General features: G+C 31.9%; 1 protein-coding gene across 1 annotated transcript; it reads left to right on the top strand.

Moving 5' to 3' along the window:
* Positions 1-2,034: 2,034 nt before the first annotated feature.
* Positions 2,035-22,482, top strand: LOC134710112 (phospholipase DDHD1-like). Its single transcript, XM_063570310.1, has 14 exons — positions 2,035-2,552; positions 3,541-3,708; positions 6,512-6,640; positions 7,327-7,465; positions 8,152-8,267; positions 8,955-9,061; positions 9,571-9,682; positions 10,866-10,942; positions 12,198-12,265; positions 14,023-14,098; positions 14,936-15,085; positions 15,475-15,742; positions 16,750-16,914; positions 22,085-22,482. The coding sequence occupies exons 1-14, from the start codon at positions 2,108-2,110 to the stop codon at positions 22,234-22,236; spliced, it is 2,172 nt and encodes a 723-aa protein (XP_063426380.1). The 5' UTR covers positions 2,035-2,107; the 3' UTR covers positions 22,237-22,482.
* Positions 22,483-22,699: the final 217 nt, after the last annotated feature.

Below are 22,699 nucleotides of genomic sequence, written 5' to 3'. Positions count from 1 at the left end.
TAACGGATGTTGAGTGTTGATATTGAATGTTGAATGTTGAAATTTAATGTTTAATGTTAAAAACGAATGTTGAGTACAAATGTTGAATGTTGAAAAAAGTAAAATCACAAAAATTCTGAACTCAGAGGAAAATCAATTTGGAAAGTCCGTAATCACATGGCAAAATCAAATAACAAAACGCATCAAAAACGAATGGACAAGAACTGTCATGTTCAATGGGTGTTCAATAACAAAATCGAATATTGAAATCGAATATTGAAAACGAATGTTGAAAAACGAGTAATGAATGTTGAAAACAAATGTTAAAAGTCGCTACTCAGTTTCAAAATAAATAGCTTTTCATAAAACTATCATATATGGATAGGTGATTGATTAAGGAATCAAAAAAGCAAAACATATGTAGAGGTCAATGTGCTTGTTTTTAAGATATAAGCCATTTAAAATTTGGCGGGGAAATGTTCTCTCTTGAGTTTTCATAGCTTTATCATTGACAACTTAAAGATGTATAAAAAGAAAAATGGGGGTCAATCGGCAAAATTTTTAAGGCATTCAAATGAATAAAACCAGAGGATTCCGAAAATCTGACAAAAAATTCAAACGAAGCAAACATCCTTAGATATTGAAATCGAATGTTGGAAAAAGAATGTTGAATGTTTAAAACGAAATCAATTTTAAATTTTGAAATCGAATGTTGAATGTTGACAACGAATGGTGAATGTTGAAAACGAATGTTGAATGTTGAAAACGAATGTTGAATGTTGACAACGAATGGTGAATGTTGAAAACGAATGTTGAATGTTGAAAACGAATGTTGAAAACGAATGTTGAATGTTGGAAAAGAATGTTAAATGTTGAAAACGAATGTTGAATTTTAAATGTTGAAAATGAATGTTGAATTTTAAATGCCTAAAACGAATGTTAAATAAGGAAATATTAAATAGGATAATGAAATAAATAATGAAAAAACAAATATATTTGTTTAATGTTGGAAACAACAAATGAAAAAGAATGTTGAAAGTTGAAAACGAATGCTGAATGTTAAATGTTTTTGAATAGTTATCAAAGGTACCAGGATTATAATTTAGTACGCCAAACGAGAGTTTCGTCTACATAAGACTCATCAGTAACGCTCATATCAATATATTAAATTACTTAGTAAGCCAAACAAGTAAAAAGTCGAGGAGCATTGAGGATCCAAAATTCTAAAAAATTGTGCCAAATACGGCTAAGGTAATCTATGCCTGGGATAAGAAAATCCTTAGTTTTTCGAAAAATTCAAAGTTTTGAAACAGGAAATTTGTAAAAATGACAACATTACTGATATTCAGGTCAACACCGAACTGTTGACTACTGGACTGGTGAGTATTGAAAGTTAAAAAACGAATGTTGAATGTTGAATATTGAACTCGAATGATGATTTTTTTTTTTTTTTTTTTAATGTTGAAATTGACTGATGAATGCTAAAATCGAAGGTTGAATGTTGAAAACAAGAGTTGAAATGGAATGTGGAAAAACGTATGTTGAAAGTTGAAATCGAATGTTGAATGTTGCATTCGAATTTACTGAAAAACCAACGGAAAAATAAATGTTTTCAAAGTAAAACTTATTTTTTAATCTTGAATGTTGAAATCGAATGTTGAATGTTGAATTCGATTTTTGAAAAACAATTGAAAAATAAAACTTTTTAAAACTGTTTTTTTTTTATATTTTGAATGTTGGATACAAATGTTGAATGTTGAAGACAAATGTTGATGACGAATGTTGAATGTTGAAATCAAATTAAATCTCCATTAACAATGTTGATGGAAAATTTACAAATACTAGTGTGAAACAAAATCCGTAAGGTACTAAATTGTATATAAAGTTGTCTTTAATGTATGAAATTGTTTGTATCATGGGTTTGAAATGAAAAGGGTACGAAATGAAATAAATTGGGTCGAAATATTAATTTGGTACCAAGTGACAAAGGTACGAAATACTAACTACAAGAGGTGAAGGTCATTTTAAACTGGTATTGTAGTAGTCAGAATCAGCTGGTTGTTAATCCGGTAATTGACAAAGTCTAACGTTATCCTGCGTATTTCAAACACACCACAGTGAAAATGTCATGATGAGTGAATTTGGATCTCTTGGAGATGGAATATTTTCTTCAAACTCGAGACACTCTTCCTCAAGCAGAAGTTCTAGCGACCGGTTGTATCCGTCGCTTTTTGAATCCGACGAAGATAGCCCTGATAGTGATTGCTTCAGCACTGTAAGCGAATCACGTTCAACGCCACCACTGACCAGACAAAAGAACTTACTTTACCCTGTTAATGAAGAAGTAGATCATTTACGTCCAGAAGAGGTCCGGTGGCTTTATAAATCAAAAACTGATAAGAAATGGCATGCCTTTATTGGCTATGATTCTTTACGAATTGAATGTCGTTTTAGAGCCTTACAAACTATAGATGAAGACGAAGATATTATTGATAATGATGTAATTTCAGTACGAGGAGGCCTTTATGAAGTAGATGTAGTACTGAAAACATGCAAACCAGTTTATTGGTCTGGTATGGTTTTATGTTCATTTTCTTATTTAAAAAGCATTGTTAATGAACACAGACTTAAAATCAAATGAGTACACATGTATCCCTCCTAAATTTTATATTCTAAATCATGTATTTTTCAATAAAATAAGCTTGGAAAGAGACAGTCATGGTCTTTAGTTCATAGTAAGAAAAGGGAAAACTTATGAAATGGTGGTAACAAGGTTTGACGAATCTGGATCCGCTCGCTACCATTTATGTTTCGTGCCCAATCACTAACGCCCCCTATCACTTTCGCACCCTACATGTACATACATGTTCACACCCAATTTTTATTGGTTTTGTGTATAATAACTCTGTAATTAAGTTTTGGCAAGTGTATTCACATACATGTAAGGATATTGGCATTGTATGATAATAAAGAATCAATAAAGTGGGACATTTTTTTGTTTCTTTGTATTGAATAAATCTTAATCATGTTTTGGATTAAAGGGACCAAGCTGTTTAAAATAATTATCTTTTGAGTTTTTCATTTAAAATCTTCAATGCAATGATTTTCCTCAGAACTTAAAAAAAAACAATAGGTCAGTATCCTAAGAACTAATACATGTAGATATGTTACCAAAAACTCTAATTTTATTTGGAGTTGCACATCTACATGTATTATACATTTAGTTAATACTTTTGTATCATAAAAGTCTAAGATATTCTTGATAAGTTATCTACATTTTGTGTAACTGTTAAAAATGATTGATTTCTGTTACAAGGAATTATAACACAGCATGTTTTTTTCTGCAGAATCTGAAATTATCTTCATCAGAGTACATTGTATGATCGAGACCAAAGTTTAGAAAACTGAAAAAAAGGAATCCAAAAGAGCTGAAACTTAAAACAAAACAAACACCATTGATTTAAATTCTGTCTGAGTGAATTGCAACTATAGATTTAGCACAATTAATTAATTTTATAAACTATAACTAAACCTGTACATACATGTTTCATTTTTTCGCAGGAGATCTAGATGAATCTGAAATAACACGTGGTCTATGGTTTTATGAACAGGACTGGCAACCTCTGGAGGAAGATTATAGTCAGCAATTAGAAGCAGAACATATGTCCAAATTTCTTGGTCGTAGGTTGGATGACTTTGTTCCATCTCCATTAAAAGGGAAGAAACCAGGTACTTTCAATTTGACATTTCTAAAACTATTTGACAAATCAAATGAAATGTGAAAGCCATGCATATTACTTATTGCTTATTTAAAATAGTTGATTTTGTCAACTGTATTATACATGTACATGTATGTCTTTTTAAATGTAAAGCAGTGTTTCTTTTTGATATTGAATAACAATATATATTATTATTACATTGGTTGCAATGAATTACATTGATTTCCCAGTTGATAAAAATAGATAATTTCACATGTGAAATAAACGTGGTTATTTCACTCTCTGACGTCATACAACAATAGGCGTTGTCAAGACGTGGGATCGAAACAAATTGTGAATACTTAGGAAAAAAATATAGTTCCTTACATTTTCTACATAAATTTTGTAAAAGAATGACATTTGCCAATGTAATAAAAGAATATCTAACCAAACTGAAGAATTCAAGTATTGAAAAATATTCAACTCGTGACTGAACAACACTGATAATTAACTCATGTGCTATGCGCATTTGTGAATTAATGTGTTGTTTGGTCACTCATTGAATATTTTTCTATATATGGACCATAATTTGCTATTGGGCTCCGTTTCCTATAACTATAGAAAAGTGATAAAATGTGAATTACTGTAAGAAAAGTTGCAACTACATCTAAAGATGCCATTATTTTTATCAACATACAAGTGTATGCAACACTTCCCTAGAAAAAAAAATAAAATATACGAATTTCAAAGATTCTACAACCGTATTTTTGTGTCGTTTCTCGCGTTATTTATTGCTTCCGAAGAGCATAACGCTGACTGATATTTAGATAATCGTCACCGGCAAATTCGTAACTTTTGCTTTCAAATAACAAAGAACATCGACCAATAAGAATAGTGAGAAGAAAATGCCGAGAACTATAAGTATTTATGTAGCAGATGTAAGAACAGTGGCGTGATTTTTGCGTCCGATTTCATAACGCAATTTTTAGATGATGTAATCTGCTTTGTTGTAATAGAATTCTTAAAAACAATATGCAAATATGAACTCTCGCGAGATGTTCAAACAGGTAAATCCGAGATGATTTACATTCTTGTTTTGATCTGCGTAATAATTAAGTAAGAAAATTACGTTGCCGTTATGCGTTACATTTCACACGAAACAGAAGTCCAATTATTTATTAAAATTGTTTTTGTCCTTAAGTTCTAACGATTTCCGGTCATACGTGAAACATGTGACTAGCATGTGATCACGCCATTACGGCCGGATGTACGAAATACTAGGTCTAAACATTGTTTTTGTTTCCAACGGGATGTTAGCAAACATAATCTGTAGACTTGTTTCGTCTTGTTTAAAAGGGGAAAATACAATTGTCAAAGAGATTGCGCCGGTGGTCTGTTATTTTTCCTATGTGCATAATGTTACATACGATCCTGTGTGAAAATAAATGCCCAATGACTTGCCAAAATCGATTTCATATTTGACAGACGTTAGAACACACTTCGTTTCCCGATAATGACGTGAAGAGTCCTTGGAAAAATCAATCGAAATTACGTCTCTTATCATTGTACCAATGCTCGTTGGATTGATTTAACTTCAGCAGTAAATATTACTGGATATTTTAGGTGAATAAATATAATTTAATAAAAAATACATGTTAATATACCGTTACACTTGGAATGTACAAAGTTGGAATCCTGTCACAGTTTTTTTTAATTAATATTTTTTTATTCATGTTCTGCAAACACTTATCAGAAACGCAATAAATTTGTCAAAGGAGAAGTAAACTTTTAGCATGCATGACTTGAAAGGAAGTACTTTATTGATTTTAGCCCACTAAAGTAGGTTAAAATGTGGAAACCCTGTAGATGGTGTACATGTCACAAGTATCACATTGTGTCTATTTTAAAGATTTTATTTCCAAGTTAAAAAGATTTTTCTTTACTGGATTTAAAGAATGTTACATTGCCAATGATTTGGAATAAATTGTATATAACTGGAAAATCAAAACCAAATATAAATACATTTTTTTTGCTTAAACATCATGATTCAACGATTATGGTATCCTGTATCAATGGAGAAAATATGGAAAATTCTGAATAAAATGTACTAATATGTTTTCAAAACAAGCACATATTTAGGAGTTCTATAATACTGTTACATTTAAGATGGATTTTAAGAAAAAGTATACTGTTCAGATTAATTCAAGCAGATTTTGCAATAAAATAAAACTAAAAAAATGCTTTCGGTTTCTTCTGGTTTCCTGTCAGGTTTAAAAAAACCTTTAATATAACATTGAAAATAGATTTTAAATATTAACATGAAGCAAGTAACACTAGTAATGGTGTTTATTTATGCCTTTTGAATTATATTGTGCAAAATAAAGAAAATAAAGATTGGTTTCCTGTTTGGTGTCATGTCACGTAAACGGTGAATCAAAATGTATTATTTTTTTCTCGAAAAACTCAATTGTTCCATTCATACTATTCTAACACCAACACAACCCACTAAATAAAAGTTTAAATTTTAGAACTTATAAAAAAGGATACAAAAAGAAACCAAAGGCCGAATACCAAATTATGGTCCATATTTGAATTCTTTGATTAGTTATTCTATAAGCATATACAAAAGAAAAGGTGGTATGATTGCAAATGAGACAACTCTCCACAACAGACCAAACGACATCGAAATTTACAATTATCATTCATCCTTACGGCCTTCAACAGTGAGCAAAGCTCATACTTCATAGGCAGCTATTTAAGGCCCTGTGGGCCTGATTTTTTTACTCTACCTTCACTTTGATCTTTTAATGAAATATGAATATATATATTTTCAGTTATACTTCTTTTAAAATTTGAATGGTTTTATGTGGAATGGAACGGGCCTAATGATGTTTATCTGTATAGTGAGTCCATGTCTTCTAAATTTGCCAGAGCAGTCGGGAATAAGCTGGGCTTGCAGCGAGGTAAATAAATCAATTATAATACATTTATTTTAATAGAAAATAGAGAAAACTAACAATGTTAATCTATTAATCCTTGGTCATTAAATATAAAAAAGAAGATGTGGTATGATTGCCAATGAGACAACTATCCTCAAAAGACCAAAATGACACAGACATTAACCACTATAGGTCATTGTACGGCTTCAACTATGAGCAATGCCCATACAGCATAGTCAGCTATAAAAGGCCCCGATTAGACAATGTAAAACAATTAAAATGAGAAACTAACGGCCTTATTTATGTAAAAAAATGATAGAAAAACATGTAAGTAACACTTAAACTAACGACAACCACTGAATTACAGGCTCCAGAACTATTTATAATTTCAGCAGAGATTAAAAATACCATATGACATGAACATGTGTGATAGAAGCTAATTGTCTCATTATAAATAAAAGGATTGTCCCAAAAAATTAAAGTCTGTACTACATATATGAAGCTTTTGAGAATAGGGTTTCATACATATCTCACATATTAGATGCCTGGATCATAAATATAAGCCCTGCCTTGCCAAAAAAACTATGAATTATTTTGAAATAGATCCAACCACATGTTTATAAGTGAATATCTTACTTCATATCTTACTGTTTCTTTGTTTTATTGTCCTTATGTTATTTGATTTATCAATGTTAAGACTTGTGTTTTAGCTGGCTCTCGACTACAGAGAGGTTACAGATACGAAGCTGTAATGGACGACAAGCCACCTGATATCACACATTTAGTATTTGTTGTTCATGGTATTGGTCAAAAGATGGACACTGGTAGTATAGTCAAAAGCTGTATAGAGTAAATATCTTGTTTAGTTATTAATTCATTATAATGAGAATCATATTTAAAATTAAATCCATACAATAGGATTTGCATTTTACTTTAGAGGATGGTAGAACTGAACATTCTCAATGCATCCTATATATATATTTCTCAAATTCTTCGTCAATTTATCCTTTTCTGCATTCCGTTTGATCTCAGTACTTCATTGGTTAAAATCTTATTATGACGTCGAATTTTCTTGCTTTCCTCTGAAATTCCTATTGTGACGGCATGAAAAAAGGCGACCATGCCTAGTGACGTCACATAGAAAGACCACATCTTTTTGCAAATCATTCGAAAAGAAGAAGTAAGTTTGCCTGCATAATGTTAGAAAATCATTAGAGAAACAGATATAACACCACCAAATCTCATCAGTTAAATTTTAAATATTTAAAACACTCTGGCAAGCCTTGCGTTTTAAATTTGAAAATTTTACTGTCTCACGTGGATAAATATCATATCACCCTTGATGCAGTGATAGAATCTATATGTTATCATCAAAACTTAGATTCAACAGTGAATTATTTCAGGTTTGCCTAATTTTAGAAGGACCACAGGATCTATGTGAAATGAAGGAACAATGACAAAAATGGGATATGCTTTACTCTTCTATTATGATATTGCGCTATTGTTAATTATGTCTTTATTTTTACTTTTTATAGACTGAGAGAGAAATGTGTCATTATAAAGAACAAAACCTTTCCACAGTTGGATTATGATAATAAAAGAGCAGAATTTTTACCTGTAGAATGGCGGTCAAGCTTGACTTTAGATGGAGGTAGGCAAGGGATTTTATGCTTCCATTTGTGGTATTGTATAGTTCTATGGTTTCATAGTTGTGTTTATGCCTTTGTTGCTCTTGTTCATGAATTTGAACCCATGCTAGGTCAAACAAGACTTTACAAAAAAAAATGCTGCTTCTTGATAAGCACATCAAATTTAGTTACAATAGCCAAGTCTAGTTAGTCAAAATTACACTATTGTATAGGGTGTCTTCTTTTTCCAAACAATTACTGTTTAGAGCAGCAAAGTAAAAATGTACAAATAATGAGATGTGGAATGATTGCCAATGAGACAAATATCCACCAAACACCAAAGGGAAAAGTTGCTAGAGATTATTGTTTTTAAAATTAAAAACACATTTGACCAGTTTGAATGCTACTGTTTTTGGAGCCTGAAAAAAATATTATTTAAAAGAAATACTATTCTAAATACAATGCCAAAAAATATAGAGATTTTTATGCCCCACCTATGATAGTAGATGGGCATTATGTTTTCTGGTCTGTGTGTCCGTTCGTTCGTCCTTCTGTCCTGCTTCAGGTTAAAGTTTTTGGTCAAGGTAGTTTTTGATGAAGTTGAAGTCCAATCGACTTCAAACTTAGTAATATAATAAAATGCTGCAAATCATATGACCCAAATAAGATATTTTTATCTATTCATGGAAGATGATATTTTCTATTAACAGATACAGTAGATTCCATTACACCAAACAAAATGTTGGGATTTAGATCTATCTTGAACAGTAGTGCTATGGATATATTATACTATACAAGTCCCCTTTACAGATCTGAGGTAAATATAAATCTCTTTATTCCAGTAATTCTGGGGTTCTCAATAATTCAGATATTTTTATATCACAGCTGTTGCTGATGGTGCATTAAGGTTAACAATTGTCCGTTCGTCTGTAAGTATGTACCTATGTCGCAAAGTTGGTTTCCCTTCTCTTACTTTAGATGGCATATCTTTTCAGAAATTACACAGGAAATGTTGATACATTATAACAAGTCCAAGCATAGTAAATTGTTTCTTTATAATTTTTTTTTTGTAATTTGAAAGGACGTTTAAGTGTGTAAGAAATTAGATATGAGATTTTGAGTCGTAATCAGTGAATATGTTCATGTTAATAACATATGGCAAATTTTATAATTGATTATTAAGTCAAAATGAAAACAACTACTATTTCTCCTTAACTTGGCTATGAGACACCAACCAAATTACAAATTACCAAAGGGCGTCTACAATCTCAAGTATTATATTAAAATGAATTTGTATAGAAAAGTAAAAGTTGTTTCTCTCTTCAGATTACTCAAAGTTTACAGACACAGATAAACCAATTGTTTGATAAATTTTGTGCTAAAAATCCCTATTTTATGCCTAGCGGAGGCAAGATATCTGTTGTTGCTCATTCACTCGGTAAGTAATTACTGAAATAACACTATGTTTCAATTATTGCATTGTTTAAAGTGGGACACAACACTACAGGGAGATAACTCTGTAAAAATCAGATGAACGTTTTAATAACATCCTATTTTTAGGAAAATATTAAGCTTTTCAATGATCAAAATTAGTGTATGTCATATTGAGATATATCCCCAATGAAATTTTTATGATAAAGTGTGTGGTAAATTTTTGGGGAAATTTTCACATTTTTGACAAAGATCAAAGTATTAAAATATGTTGTAAAAATTTTATGAAAATTAAACAAGCCAAATTTATCTTAGTCAAGGTGTTTGATACAGCTAAAAGGATCTGTAAATATAATATGGCCAGTTTGATTCATACCCTAATATCAACCCATGTAAGCATATCAGATATTGTTTCCAAATTTGTTGAATAAGAGCCATAGCATTACTTTTGTACTATCATCCTGATCTTTTCAAACATCATATGGTCAATATTTTGGACTTTTTCAAAAATGTCTGTTATATGTACAAAGATTTTATTTTCTCTAATTTTTGTGCTATTTTCACATTTCCTGACCGGTGTGAGAAAAATATTTCTCCTCACTAGTGAAAAATCTGTTCTCAGCAAATGATTAGTCGAGATTTGATTATGACGTCAAAATGTTTTGTTTTCTTCTCAATTTTCCTATTGTGACGTCATGAAAAAAGGCGACCTTGCCTGATGACGTTGCATATAAAGAGAACAATTTTCTGAAAATCTTTGAAAAAGAACGATAAAAAGCATTAGAGAAACAGATTCCGACACTATAACTCGTGTATTACGATATTTCTCCACTCTCAACAGTTAAATTTTATTATTTAAAGGGCTCGGCAAGCCTCGCGCTTTAAATAATGAAATTGAACTTTCTCGAGTGGAGAAATATTGTAATACACTTGTTGCAGTGTAAGAAACTATATATCTCATGTTCCAAAGGTCAAAAAGGGGGGTGTAATATACATCAATGCATTTTATAGGACCAAAAGACAAAAAATATGTAGTGTTAAAGTTTATCTTATAAAATAGGTTTGTATAATGTCTGTGTCATTTTGGTCTCTTGTGGACAGTTGTCTCATTTGCAATCATACCGCATCTTCTTTTTTACATTGTATAATTTTACGAAAATAATGCATCAAAATGTTATTGTTTACTGTAGGTGCTGTTATTACTTATGATATACTGACGGGCTGGAACCCTATAACTCTGTATGATCAGCTGGTCTCCAAAGTCATTGTAAGTGTCAAGAACTTAAAAGAAATAAACGGATTATAAATTTACATACATGTATGTCAAAGTTTTGATCACATATGTCAAAAGTAAAACTAAACTGTAATTATTCAACAGGGTAATTAATCTTTTTCACCATATGAATTGAAATATATTGATATTGATATTTTAATTTTCTATAAATTTCTGTTTGTTAACTTTTTTGATTTTTCAAAAAAACTTACAATTATGGTTTTCAACCCCATGGTATTTTAATATGGCCTTTGTAAAATTTGACACATTGGCATCTGGCATAATATTTTTTAAGTTAAGTGTCTTTGATGAGGGTTTTATAGATTAGACTGACATACATGTTCATTTTAATCAAAATCAAAATTTCTGTTTTCCCTATTGAAAATGATTTCAACTTCTTAGTAAATCGATAGATTTGAAAAGAATATTCATAAATTTAATGGGTTCTCCTTTTGACAGAGTCAAGAAGCCATCCATCCAAGCGCAATACCGAAAAAGGTTCTTAAAAACTAATTTGTTGATTGTTTATTTCTTGTTGCTGTGAAAGTTTTTATCACAAAATGATCTGAATATTATAAAATTTGTCTTTTTATCCAAATTATCTGAATGAAAAGCTGTACTTTGTTAACAGTTAACACTAAAGAAAAATCGAATATTGAAATGCAGACTTTTGTGATAGAAACAAGTTTATTTATTCTATTTCACCAAGTTTGAATCTGGCACTGCCTTCAGAAAGTTTCCTATTAGAGGAATGTTTAGATATTTATGGAAAATCCCAAAATCGAATCAGGATTTTTTTTAGAAATGATGTTTTCAAGATAATGTGGGTTGTCAATTGTTGATGTGATACCAATTTTTGTTAATTTCAAGAGTAAAGGTGACCCACATATTTGAATGTAAAGTGAACTGCAAATTTTCTAAAGCTGTTAGGATTATATACACATTGCAGGAGCGAATCCAACCATTTTAAAAGGGGGGGTCTTAACCCAGAACAAAGTGGGACATACCCCCCCTGGATCCGCCACTGCATTGGCAAGACCACAAAATCAAATATCCATGAAATTTAATTTTTTTCTCAATCAATGAATATTGAAACCCACTAAAATGAATTCATTAGTACTACAAACGATTTAAGGAGGCACATTGTTGAAAATTTTTGAGAAGAGATTGTGATAGATTTCTTTAATAATATTTTATGCTTTTAAAGATATTAGACAGATATGTGAAAAATTATATCCTTGTTTTACAGGATGAAGAAAAGGAACAAGCACAGGGGTCAGATGAACTTTTAAATGAGTTGAATGAAGCCAAGAAAAGGTTTGTTAATTCAACATTTTCTGATTTTATATTATATTTAGTTGTACTGTCTCATTTATGCATGTACTTTAGAGTTTATAGAATAAATTATGAAAAAATTGACATCATGATTATAATTTTTTCCATTATGGTTTTATAATTCAATATTTGTATGTCCTTTATTCCGTAGAAAGAGTCCATTATCTGTTTTAGTATGTGTGTCCATCGATCCCCTTAGTTTGTCCAGTACATGGTCATAGGTTTTGGTTATGGAAATCAACCATGAAATTGTGGTCAAATCAACTTGAAACTTACACTTGTTACAAATTACAGTTTTGAACCTGATTTCATAAACCTCATGATATAAAAATAGAAGATGTGGTATGATGCTTGTTTAATTTTTAGCTCACCTGGCCCGAAGGGCCAAGTGAGCTTTTCTCATCACTTGGCGTCCGTCGTCGTCGTCGTCCGTCGTCGTCGTCCTGCGTTAACTTTTACAAAAATCTTCTCCTCTGAAACTACTAGGCCAAATTTAACCAAACTTGGCCACAATCATCATTGGGGTATCTAGTTTAAAAATTGTGTCCGGTGACCCCGCCAACTAACCAAGATGGCCGCCATGGCTATAAATAGAACATAGGGGTAAAATGCAGTTTTTGGCTTATAACTCAAAAACCAAAGCATTTAGGGCAAATCTGACATTGGGTAATATTGTTAATCAAGTTAAGATCTATCTGCCCTGAAATTTTCCCAAACTTGGCCACAATCATCATTGGGGTATCTAGTTTAAAAATTGTGTCCAGTGACCCTGCCAACTAACCAAAATGACCGCCATGGCTATAAATAGAACATAGGGGTAAAATGCAGTTTTTGGCTTATAACTCAAAAACCAAAGCATTTAGAGCAAATCTGACATGGGTAAAATTGTTAATCAGGTGAAGATCTATCTGCCCTGAAATTTTCAGATGAATTGGACAACCTGTTTTTGGGTTGCGGCCCCTGAATTGGTAATTTTAAGGAAATTTTGCTGTTTTTGGTTATTATATTGAATATTATTATAGATATAGGTAAACTGTAAACAGCAATAATGTTCAGCAAGGTCAGATTTACAAATAAGTCAACATGACCAAAATGGTCAGTTGACCTCTTTAGGAGTTATTGCCCTTTAAAGTCAATTTTTAACCATTTTTCGTAAATTTTATATATCTTTTACTAAAATCTTCTTCTCTGAAACTGCTGTGCCAAATTGATCCAAACTTGGCCACAATCATCTTTGGGGTTTCTTGTTTAAAAAATGTGTCCGGTGACCTGGCCATCAAACCAAGATGGTCGCCACGTCTAAAAATAGAACATAGGGGTAAAATGCAGTTTTTGGCTTACAACTCAAAAACCAAATAATTTAGAGAAAATCTGACATGAAGTAAAATTGTTAATCAGTTCAAGATCTATCTGCCCTGAAATTTTCAGATGAATTGGACAACCTGTTTTTGGGTTGCGGCCCCTGAATTGGTAATTTTAAGGAAATTTTGCAGTTTTTGGTTATTATCTTGAATATTATTATAGATATAGGTAAACTGTAAACAGCAATAATGTTCAGCAAAGTAAGATCTACAAATAAGTCAACATGAACGAAATGGTCAATTGACCCCTGTAGGAGTTATTGACCTTTGTAGTCAATTTTCTATCTGCTTCCTTTGTTTAATATTCACATAGACCAAGGTGAGCGACACAGGCTCTTTAGAGCCTCTAGTTTTAATACAATTAATTTATATTTACAGAGTGATAGAGTTGGAAACACTATTGACTGGTGTCCACGACAAACAGAATTCGGCAAATTCAGCCTTAAAATTTCATGTAAGATTATAAGAATTTATTGCTTTCTAGTAAGAGATACTCTAGCAAATCTAGAAAAGAAACTAATAACAACAAAGACGAAGGTTTCTCTGTTCTCTGTTTTCATTTTATATAGCTTTTGAAAAATTTGATATTTAATGATTTGATGTACCGGTAGTCAGAAATTATGACATAATTGATTTTTATGCCCAACCTACAATAGTAGAGGGGAATTATGTTTTCTGGTCTGCGTGTCTGTTTATTCGTTCGTTTGTTTTTTGTCCGTCCTTCTGTCCCACTTCAGGATAAAGTTTTTGATCAAGGTAGTTTTTGATGAAGATGAAGTCCAATCAACTTGAAACTTAGTAACTATGTTCCCTATGATATGATTTTTCTAATTTTGATGCCAAATAAGAGTTTATATCCTAATTTCAGGGTCCAATGAACATTGAAAAGGATAGTCCAAGTGGGGCATCCCTGTGCTTTAGACACATTCTTGTTTTAAGGCTATTTTAGGGCTGTTATAGTCCTAAAAAAATATCTATGCAGCTTTATGGGTAATTTAAAAAATGGATGATATATTTGAAATGAATTTAAATGCAATTAACTTAAATATGCATGTGATATTTTCCATTGGATGTTAAACAACCCTGAACAAAATCAGATGTAACACAACCATCTTAGATATTTTCAAAAAAATATAGGCATCTTATGGATTATGTAATACATTTTTGTAATGGTAGTTGATATGCCGGTATGACCTGTTGTACCGTCAAATATTTATAATATTTCATACTATCCACTTTATATATTCTATGTAATATTGAATAACATTCTTTTACTTTTAATGTTTTGTAGGTTGATAATTTGTTTTGTGTTGGATCCCCACTGGCTGTTTTCTTAGCTTTACGAGGAGTTAGACCTACGCCTAAAGGAACTATAGATCATATATTACCACAGTCTGTCTGTAAACGTCTTTTTAATCTCTATCATCCCTATGACCCTGTAGTAAGTAGTACTAAGTAATTGGGTTTACAAAGATTTATTCCAACATGGAAAGTCCCAGAAGATCATATTTTATCCTTCAACCAACCTTTACACAAGCATGATTCTTCATCTTTTCTAAACCTGTACAAATAAGATTTATATTTTCCTACAATGTGCAACATTAAGATAAATAAATCTTAAGTTATTGAATACTTTTAACTTTTAAAATATCTGAAATAAAACAATGCAGTGAATTTTATAAATTTGAAATACAATCAAGCTATATATTATATTCCATATTTAAGATGTTCCGTTGATTTTTTACAGAATAGAACCATTGATATTGAAGCATTATACCACCGTGATGCCTTTACCTATACATAAATATGCTGCTTCTATTTATTTTACAGGCTTATAGAATAGAACCATTGATATTGAAGCATTATACCACCGTGATGCCTTTACCTATACATAAATATGATGCAGCCAATAAAGTGCCATACCAAACAATGAAAACCAAAGCTTATGCTGCTTTTGAATCAACTTCGAGGTCAGGGTCCATGGAAAAGTTGACTGAGAAAGGTGATAAAGCAGACACTACCAGCATGAATGGAACTGAACCTGAGGTGACGGGAAGTGCTGATACTTCACCCTCTAGGCAACCTAGATTCTCTTTTAGTTAGTATATGCTTGGTATTGGTGCATGGCATTATATTTGTTAGTTTTCTAGTCTTACTTTTCTATGCATACATGTATTATAGTATTTGTCTTTGTCTCAAAAAGCCACCTAAGCAAGACTTGGTGATTTTTTGCTTGATTTTGTCCACAATTTGCTAAAATTTTGATTTTGTTCAGTTTATGGGGAGCCACTTATATTAGTATGTGATATTTGGTATGCAGTTATATAAGCTTTGACACATCTCATTTACATTGCCATTACTCCTCAGTCACAGTCTATTGACTTTGAAAATTTTCCAGAGTTTAAAATTGAGTACAGAAATGGGGAATGTGTCAAAGAGACGACAACACTGTAGCGAGAAATTCCCGCACCTGAAGGCATCCTTCAGCTGGCCTCTAAACAAATAAATACTAGTTTGCATATTAAAGATTGTGATTAGATTAAAGGAAACCACTTATCATAAGTCGTCCACTTTATGTATGCTGTTGTATTAGTACTCATACACACTACTAAGAAAAAAATCTGGCAGAGTTCTGATTTGGGATTTTATTTAACAACTTTTCTAGAGTTACGCCCCATTCTTACTTAGAATGTTGTATTTTTTTTTCATTTCCACTCTCGAGCTTTTGTTTGTCTCATGCAAATTTTATGAAACTCAAACATTATGATAGGCACCAAGCTTGAGCTAGGGCATTGTGTTTAACGACACAGCCTCCTTTTATTATTCATTTGTTTCTAGATTTAGATTGTATGGAACATGCATGAAAAGCAAGATTTATTTTATTTTATAATAGTAGAATTGCTTGTTTTTAAATGGTGTCATCATTTCAATTTGTGGTTATCTTGTACCAATGGAATACACAAAAAAATTGTATCCAACGAATAATAATAAACCCACGATATTTGACTTTGATATTTATTTGGTTAAACCCTGTACACTATGTTGATAACAGTATTGGTGCTTTGACAGATATAATATATAATCTGTTAATATTTTTGATTATAGTTGGTCATTTGTTCAAAAAGAAGGAAATAAAAGACCAAATGAGTGCAGAACTGAAAAATTTAGAGAAAATGGAGAAAGAAGGAGAGGAAATTGAGTTGACATTTGACAAACAATCTAGAAGTGTTTCCATGACAGTACTTCCAGTTGAGCAAGCAGAACAAACTGGTAAACAATTTAGTATATTCAGTTCCTCTTAAATATTTGTTTCCCCCTTTTAGTTATCTCAACTCTGCATAGAATTCTGACTTTATTATGTGACTTTTTTTTTTTTTTAACTTAATGAAATTGACCAAATTGATTGATAAATTTGTCTTTGCTTTGCGCCGCATGGGGGCCAAAAGTTATATTGCGGCAAAAATTGAGGAAATGAAATTGGATACAGAAAATGTACTATCTCAGAAAACACACTTTTGTGTGCATACCTGTCAACTGACCCGTATTCTGCGGGTGTGACCCGAAATTTTCACAATTTTGAGGGATCACCTTGGACACCTGCTGGGTCATTGAAATAACCTGGGAATTCTGAAAATGACTCGATTTCACCCGTATTTCTTAGCCTGGAGCTTGATTTCATAAGTAATATTCCTTTGAAATACCGGCAAATTCGTAATTCTTCCATGAACAGGAAGTTCATCTAGTTTTGTAATCTGTCAAATTAAGTGATCCATTAAGTGCATGGTTTCACTTGACAGCTTTGGTGTCAAACACACTGTTAATTAACACCAATAGACCACTTTCGAGTTCATCTGCACTGGAAAAAACTTGTCAATTATACACACCTTTATCACCGTTATTTGTGCGTTTAGGGGCGTCGTCACTTCCATTCCAATGTTGAGGGAGTGGTTGGAAAACTATAATTCTATATTGTACGAATTATTCGGCAAATTGAATTCTCAAAATTGACAACCAGCACTGCTGTCATTAGGGAATTGTCATTAAGTACCTACAGAACAACAATTATTTCTAGTTTATCCTACGCAAGGACGATCACTAAGACACTTGATGAACGTAAATAGTGCAGGGATACAGGCAACCCCCTCTATCTGGTAAATCACGTCATAGAGGTGCGTATAATTGACGAGTTTTTTCCGGTGACGGATGAACTCGAAAGTGGTCTATTACCTTAGCTGTAGGTCGTAAATAAATTGCACTAATATTTCAGCTAGAGTTATTTCCCCTTATTTGTCACCATTCAAAATTATTCCTTATATTTATGTTTTATGGGTGAAAAAGATTAAATCATAAAACTATAGAATTCAAATACATATTGAGAAATAACTTTTCATTATTTTTATACGACCGCAAAATTTGAAAAAAATTTCGTCGTATATTGCTATCACGTTGGCGTCGTGGTCTGCGTCGTCGTCGGCGGCGTCCGAATACTTTTAGTTTTGCACTCTAACTTTAGTAAAAGTGAATAGAAATCTATGAAATTTTAACACAAGGTTTATGACCACAAAAGGAAGGTTGGACTGATTTTGGGAGTTTTGGTCCCAACATTTTAGGAATTAGGGGCAAAAAAGGGCCCAAATAAGCATTTTCTTGGTTTTCGCACTATAACTTTAGTTTAAGTTAATAGAAATCTATGAAAATTTGACACAAGGTTTATGACCACAAAAGAAAGGTTTGGATTGATTTTGGGGAGTTTTGGTTCCAACAGTTTAGGAATTGGGGGCCAAAAAAGGGCCCAAATAAGCATTATTCTTGGTTTTCGCACAATAACTTTAGTTTAAGTAAATAGAAATCAATGAAATTTAAACACAATGTTTATGGCCACAAAAGGAATTTTGATATTGATTTTGGGAGTTTAGGTCCCAACAGTATAGGAATTAGGGGCCAAAAAGGGACCCAAATAAGCATTTTTCCAAAGGGTCCAAAATTAAACTTAGTTTGATTTTAACAAAAATTGAATCCTTGGGGTTCTTTGATATGCTGAATCTAAAAATGTACTTAGATTTTTTATTATTGGCCCAGTTTTCAAGTTGGTCCAAATCGGGGTCCAAAATTAAACTTTGTTTGATTTCATCAAAAATTGAATAATTGGGGTTCTTTGATATGCCAAATCTAACTGTGTATGTAGATATTTAATTTTTGGTCCCGTTTTAAAATTGGTCTACATTAAAGTCCAAAGGGTCCAAAATTAAACTAAGCTTGATTTTAACAAAAATTGAATTCTTGGGCCTCTTTGATATGCTGAATCTAAACATGTACTTAGATTTTTGATTATGGGCCCAGTTTTCAAGTTGGTCCAAATGAGGATCCAAAATTATTATATTAAGTATTGTGCAATAGCAAGAAATTTTCAATTGCACAGTATTCAGCAATAGCAAGAAATCTTCAATTGCACAGTATTGTACAATAGCAAGAAATCTTCAATTGCACAGTATTGTGCAATAGCAAATATTTTCAATTAAACAGTATTGCACAATAGCAAGAAATATCTAATTGCACAATATTGTGCAATAGCAAGAAATTCCAATTGGATTTCAATTGGAGTTATCTTTCTTTGTCCAGAATAGTAGTTGAATCAACTTAAATCATTGTTTTATACAATATACAATGGCAGTGTTCCAGCTAGGATTTCAAAAGGGCAGGGTGCCAATCCTGAAAAAGGGCATTTAACGCGCAATATGATAATATGAAAAGGGCATATTTTAATAAAAGATGTTAATCAAACATTGTGTTTATTCTTTGAATCACAGGTTATACAAGAACAACCTCATTGGCCCATATAGAACGCTATCTTTCTACTTTTAAGGCTAAAAAACTTGTCAAGCAGCTTGTCACACAAGTTTTTTTATCATTGCTTGGCACAGTTGAACTTTATATGCAGTATGTTTTGAAAGGTGACCTGTTTCATACTGTTTCTATGGTCTGCCACATTTGACCATTTTCACCTTTCTACCCCTGCTGTGCTTAAATTGTATCAAAAATAAAGAATACAGAAAAAGATGACATAGGCACCCTACCAACACTACTACTAAGACCCTCTTTAACTTTTCCCTTAACTCAAAATAAATACCTAAACATATATATTCTTAAGCAAGAAGTATGTAGACATATTTTAGAATATGTAAATGGGTTCCTCAATGCTAGGAAAAAAATCAGATTGAGTTATCTTTCTTTATTCAGGTGTGCTCTGTCTTTGGAGGATTATAAACAGTAAGTGAATATGATGTAAATATGATCACAATATAACGGCCGATTTTGTTATTTTTGTATCAAAAATGAAGGCAGTCAATGACAAATACGTTTGAATTTTCTTATTATTTTCACGGAAAACAAGTTAAACAATGTCTTCAACGAGTTTATTATGGTTTTCAACTTTCTGTCATTACGTTTCCTTCATGACACTACGATAAACATCGCAAATTGTGCCCAAGTTGTTGTATTCACATTTCTTCATAGATAATTGCCGACTGACCGATTCTATTTTAATGAATTAATATTGATGATCATAAATGACCCATCCGATTAACGGATTACCTATAACAACAGATTATGACACAAGTTGTAACCGTTGATTAGCTTGGGGTCTTAAACAAAGTCATAAACTTTTCCCCAGGTAAAATTTAGTAATTAGCATATCATATCAATACGAACAAATTAATATGCAATCGATCTTCAAAAAAGGCAGGACGCCCTGGAAACTGTAAAAAGGGCACAGGGCGCCACTCGGGAGAGGGTGGGCGCCGGGCCCTCTGAAAACGGCCTAGCTGGAACACTGAATGTATATTCACTTTTACTACCAACTGATAGATTAATAAAACAATCTTTACCATTCAGTGATAACAAGCACTTTTTTTACATTTTACTATTTTATGATGTATTTAAATGAGTAGTTATTGTGCAAATTTCATTAGAATTTGAATTGAGATCAGTTTTGAAATAAGGGAAAGGGGGATGTGAAAAAAAAATTGGGGGGTCAATTTTTTTCATTTCAGATTTCATAAATAAAAAGAAAATTTCTTCAAACATTTTTTTGAGAGGATTAATATTCAACAGCATAGTGAATTGCTCAAAGGCAAAAAAATTTTTTAAAGTTCATTAGACCACATTCATTCTGTGTCAGAAACCTATGCTGTGTTAAGTATTTAATCACAATCCAAATTTAGAGCTGAATCCAGCTTGAATGTTGTGTCCATACTTGGCCCAACCGTTCAGGGTTCAACCTCTGCAGTCGTATAAAGCTGCGCCCTGCAGAGCTGCCTCAGCATCTGGTTTACATTTATACTTCCTTTAACTGTTTTACTATATTTTATCATAGTCTAATTTCCTTGTTAAGAAAGAGTTGGGTTGTTAAATGACAACATAGTCTCAATCATTTTAATATTACATTTGAAAAATAATTCACAGATTTATATAAATCTTTAAAAGTGCATTGAATTAATAATTGATAAGATTTAAAATGACTTAATAAAGTGAACATGCATTGATGTTTTGGTATCTTTGAGATACATTATAAGAAAATGTACAATAAATACTGAAATTCAGCTCAAAAAATTTTGTACGCGTTATGACCTGAGATTTGATTCTTCAATGCAGGTCATGACCTGCATTTTCTTCGTCACAGGTTGACAGGTATGTGTGTGCTGTAATATAGTTAAGTGAATTTCTTGATATTTTTTCAGATACAGTGAATAAATTTATTTTCATATCACAGGACTTTTTTTTGCAACGTAATTAACAGCCATTGACTTTGAACGGTATGAAATTAGCCGACAATGCTACAAACATATAAATCTTGTAAATCAATTGAAAAAAGGCAAATCTAAGGTAACCAACAAAAACTGTGGGAATATACTGAACTCTAAATGGAAAAATTGGGTGTGTCAAAAAGATAAGCATCTCCTGCTATGGGTGGTGCATCATTTGCCTTGCAATATGACAAACCAGAATAGGACACAATAGACAACTTTCAAGTTCGATGCATTTCCATCAAAAACTTTAGTTTTAGTGAACATCATTCGTGCATTTAGTGGCATCGTCCGTTCCATTTCAATTTTGAGCGAGTGGTTGGCAAATTTTGATACTATTTTGTACGATTTATTCGGCAAACTAGATTCTCATAATTGACAATCAAGCACTGCTGTCATAAAGGAATTGTGATTCAGTACTCACAAAACAAAAATTATTTCTAGTTTATCCTGCACAACGACAATCACTAAGACGCTTGATGAACATTAATATTGTAGGGATACAGTCTATCCCCTCTATCTGATAAATGCAGTCACTAAGGCACGCCTAATTGACGAGTTTTTTGACGGATGAACTCAAAAGTGTTTTTTTGGTTAAAATAACATAAACAGTCACTTTATATGTTTATATTTTCCAGACTTGGAGTACAGAATAGATTACCAGATAAGACTTGGGAATTTTACCAACAGTTATATCTCATTGTTGACATCACACACCTCATACTGGGGAAATAAAGACTTAGCCTACTTTATACTTACTCATTTGTTTCCTGGTCTGGAAGACTCTTGATTGATATAGAAAATTAGCATTCTTCAAAAACACTCATTTGACCCAGCATGACCGATTGGTGGATATTCTTATTTTGTTGACATAACGCAGAGAACTTTCTTACTTAGGTTTTGGGTCCTTTGAGAGTTGATATATTGCAATTTACATTATCTGCATAAAATGTAGACTAATTTCAAAACCAAAGGTCAGTTTTGATGTGTATACTATTTTTGCAGAACAAAAAATCAACCTGGGTAAACAGATTTATATAATATAAAGAAGAAAAAGTCAATAGCATTAGTTTTTAACAGTCTATTATTTTGATTTTACAAATCACAGGGTAATGACCAATGTCAGCTCGCCTTGCCATTCTTTACATATGTTTTGAATAGTTGAGTTTAAGTTTTTTGTGTAAAATTTGTTATGTTGAAGTCATCAGAGTGGGTCTCATTGGGGTCTAAGCGTGAAACGGGATTGCCGATTT

Source organism: Mytilus trossulus, chromosome 3 (genome assembly GCF_036588685.1).
Source record: "Mytilus trossulus isolate FHL-02 chromosome 3, PNRI_Mtr1.1.1.hap1, whole genome shotgun sequence".
In the NCBI taxonomy this organism is placed as follows: domain Eukaryota; kingdom Metazoa; phylum Mollusca; class Bivalvia; order Mytilida; family Mytilidae; genus Mytilus; species Mytilus trossulus.
This window is presented reverse-complemented; position numbering and strand designations above follow the sequence as displayed.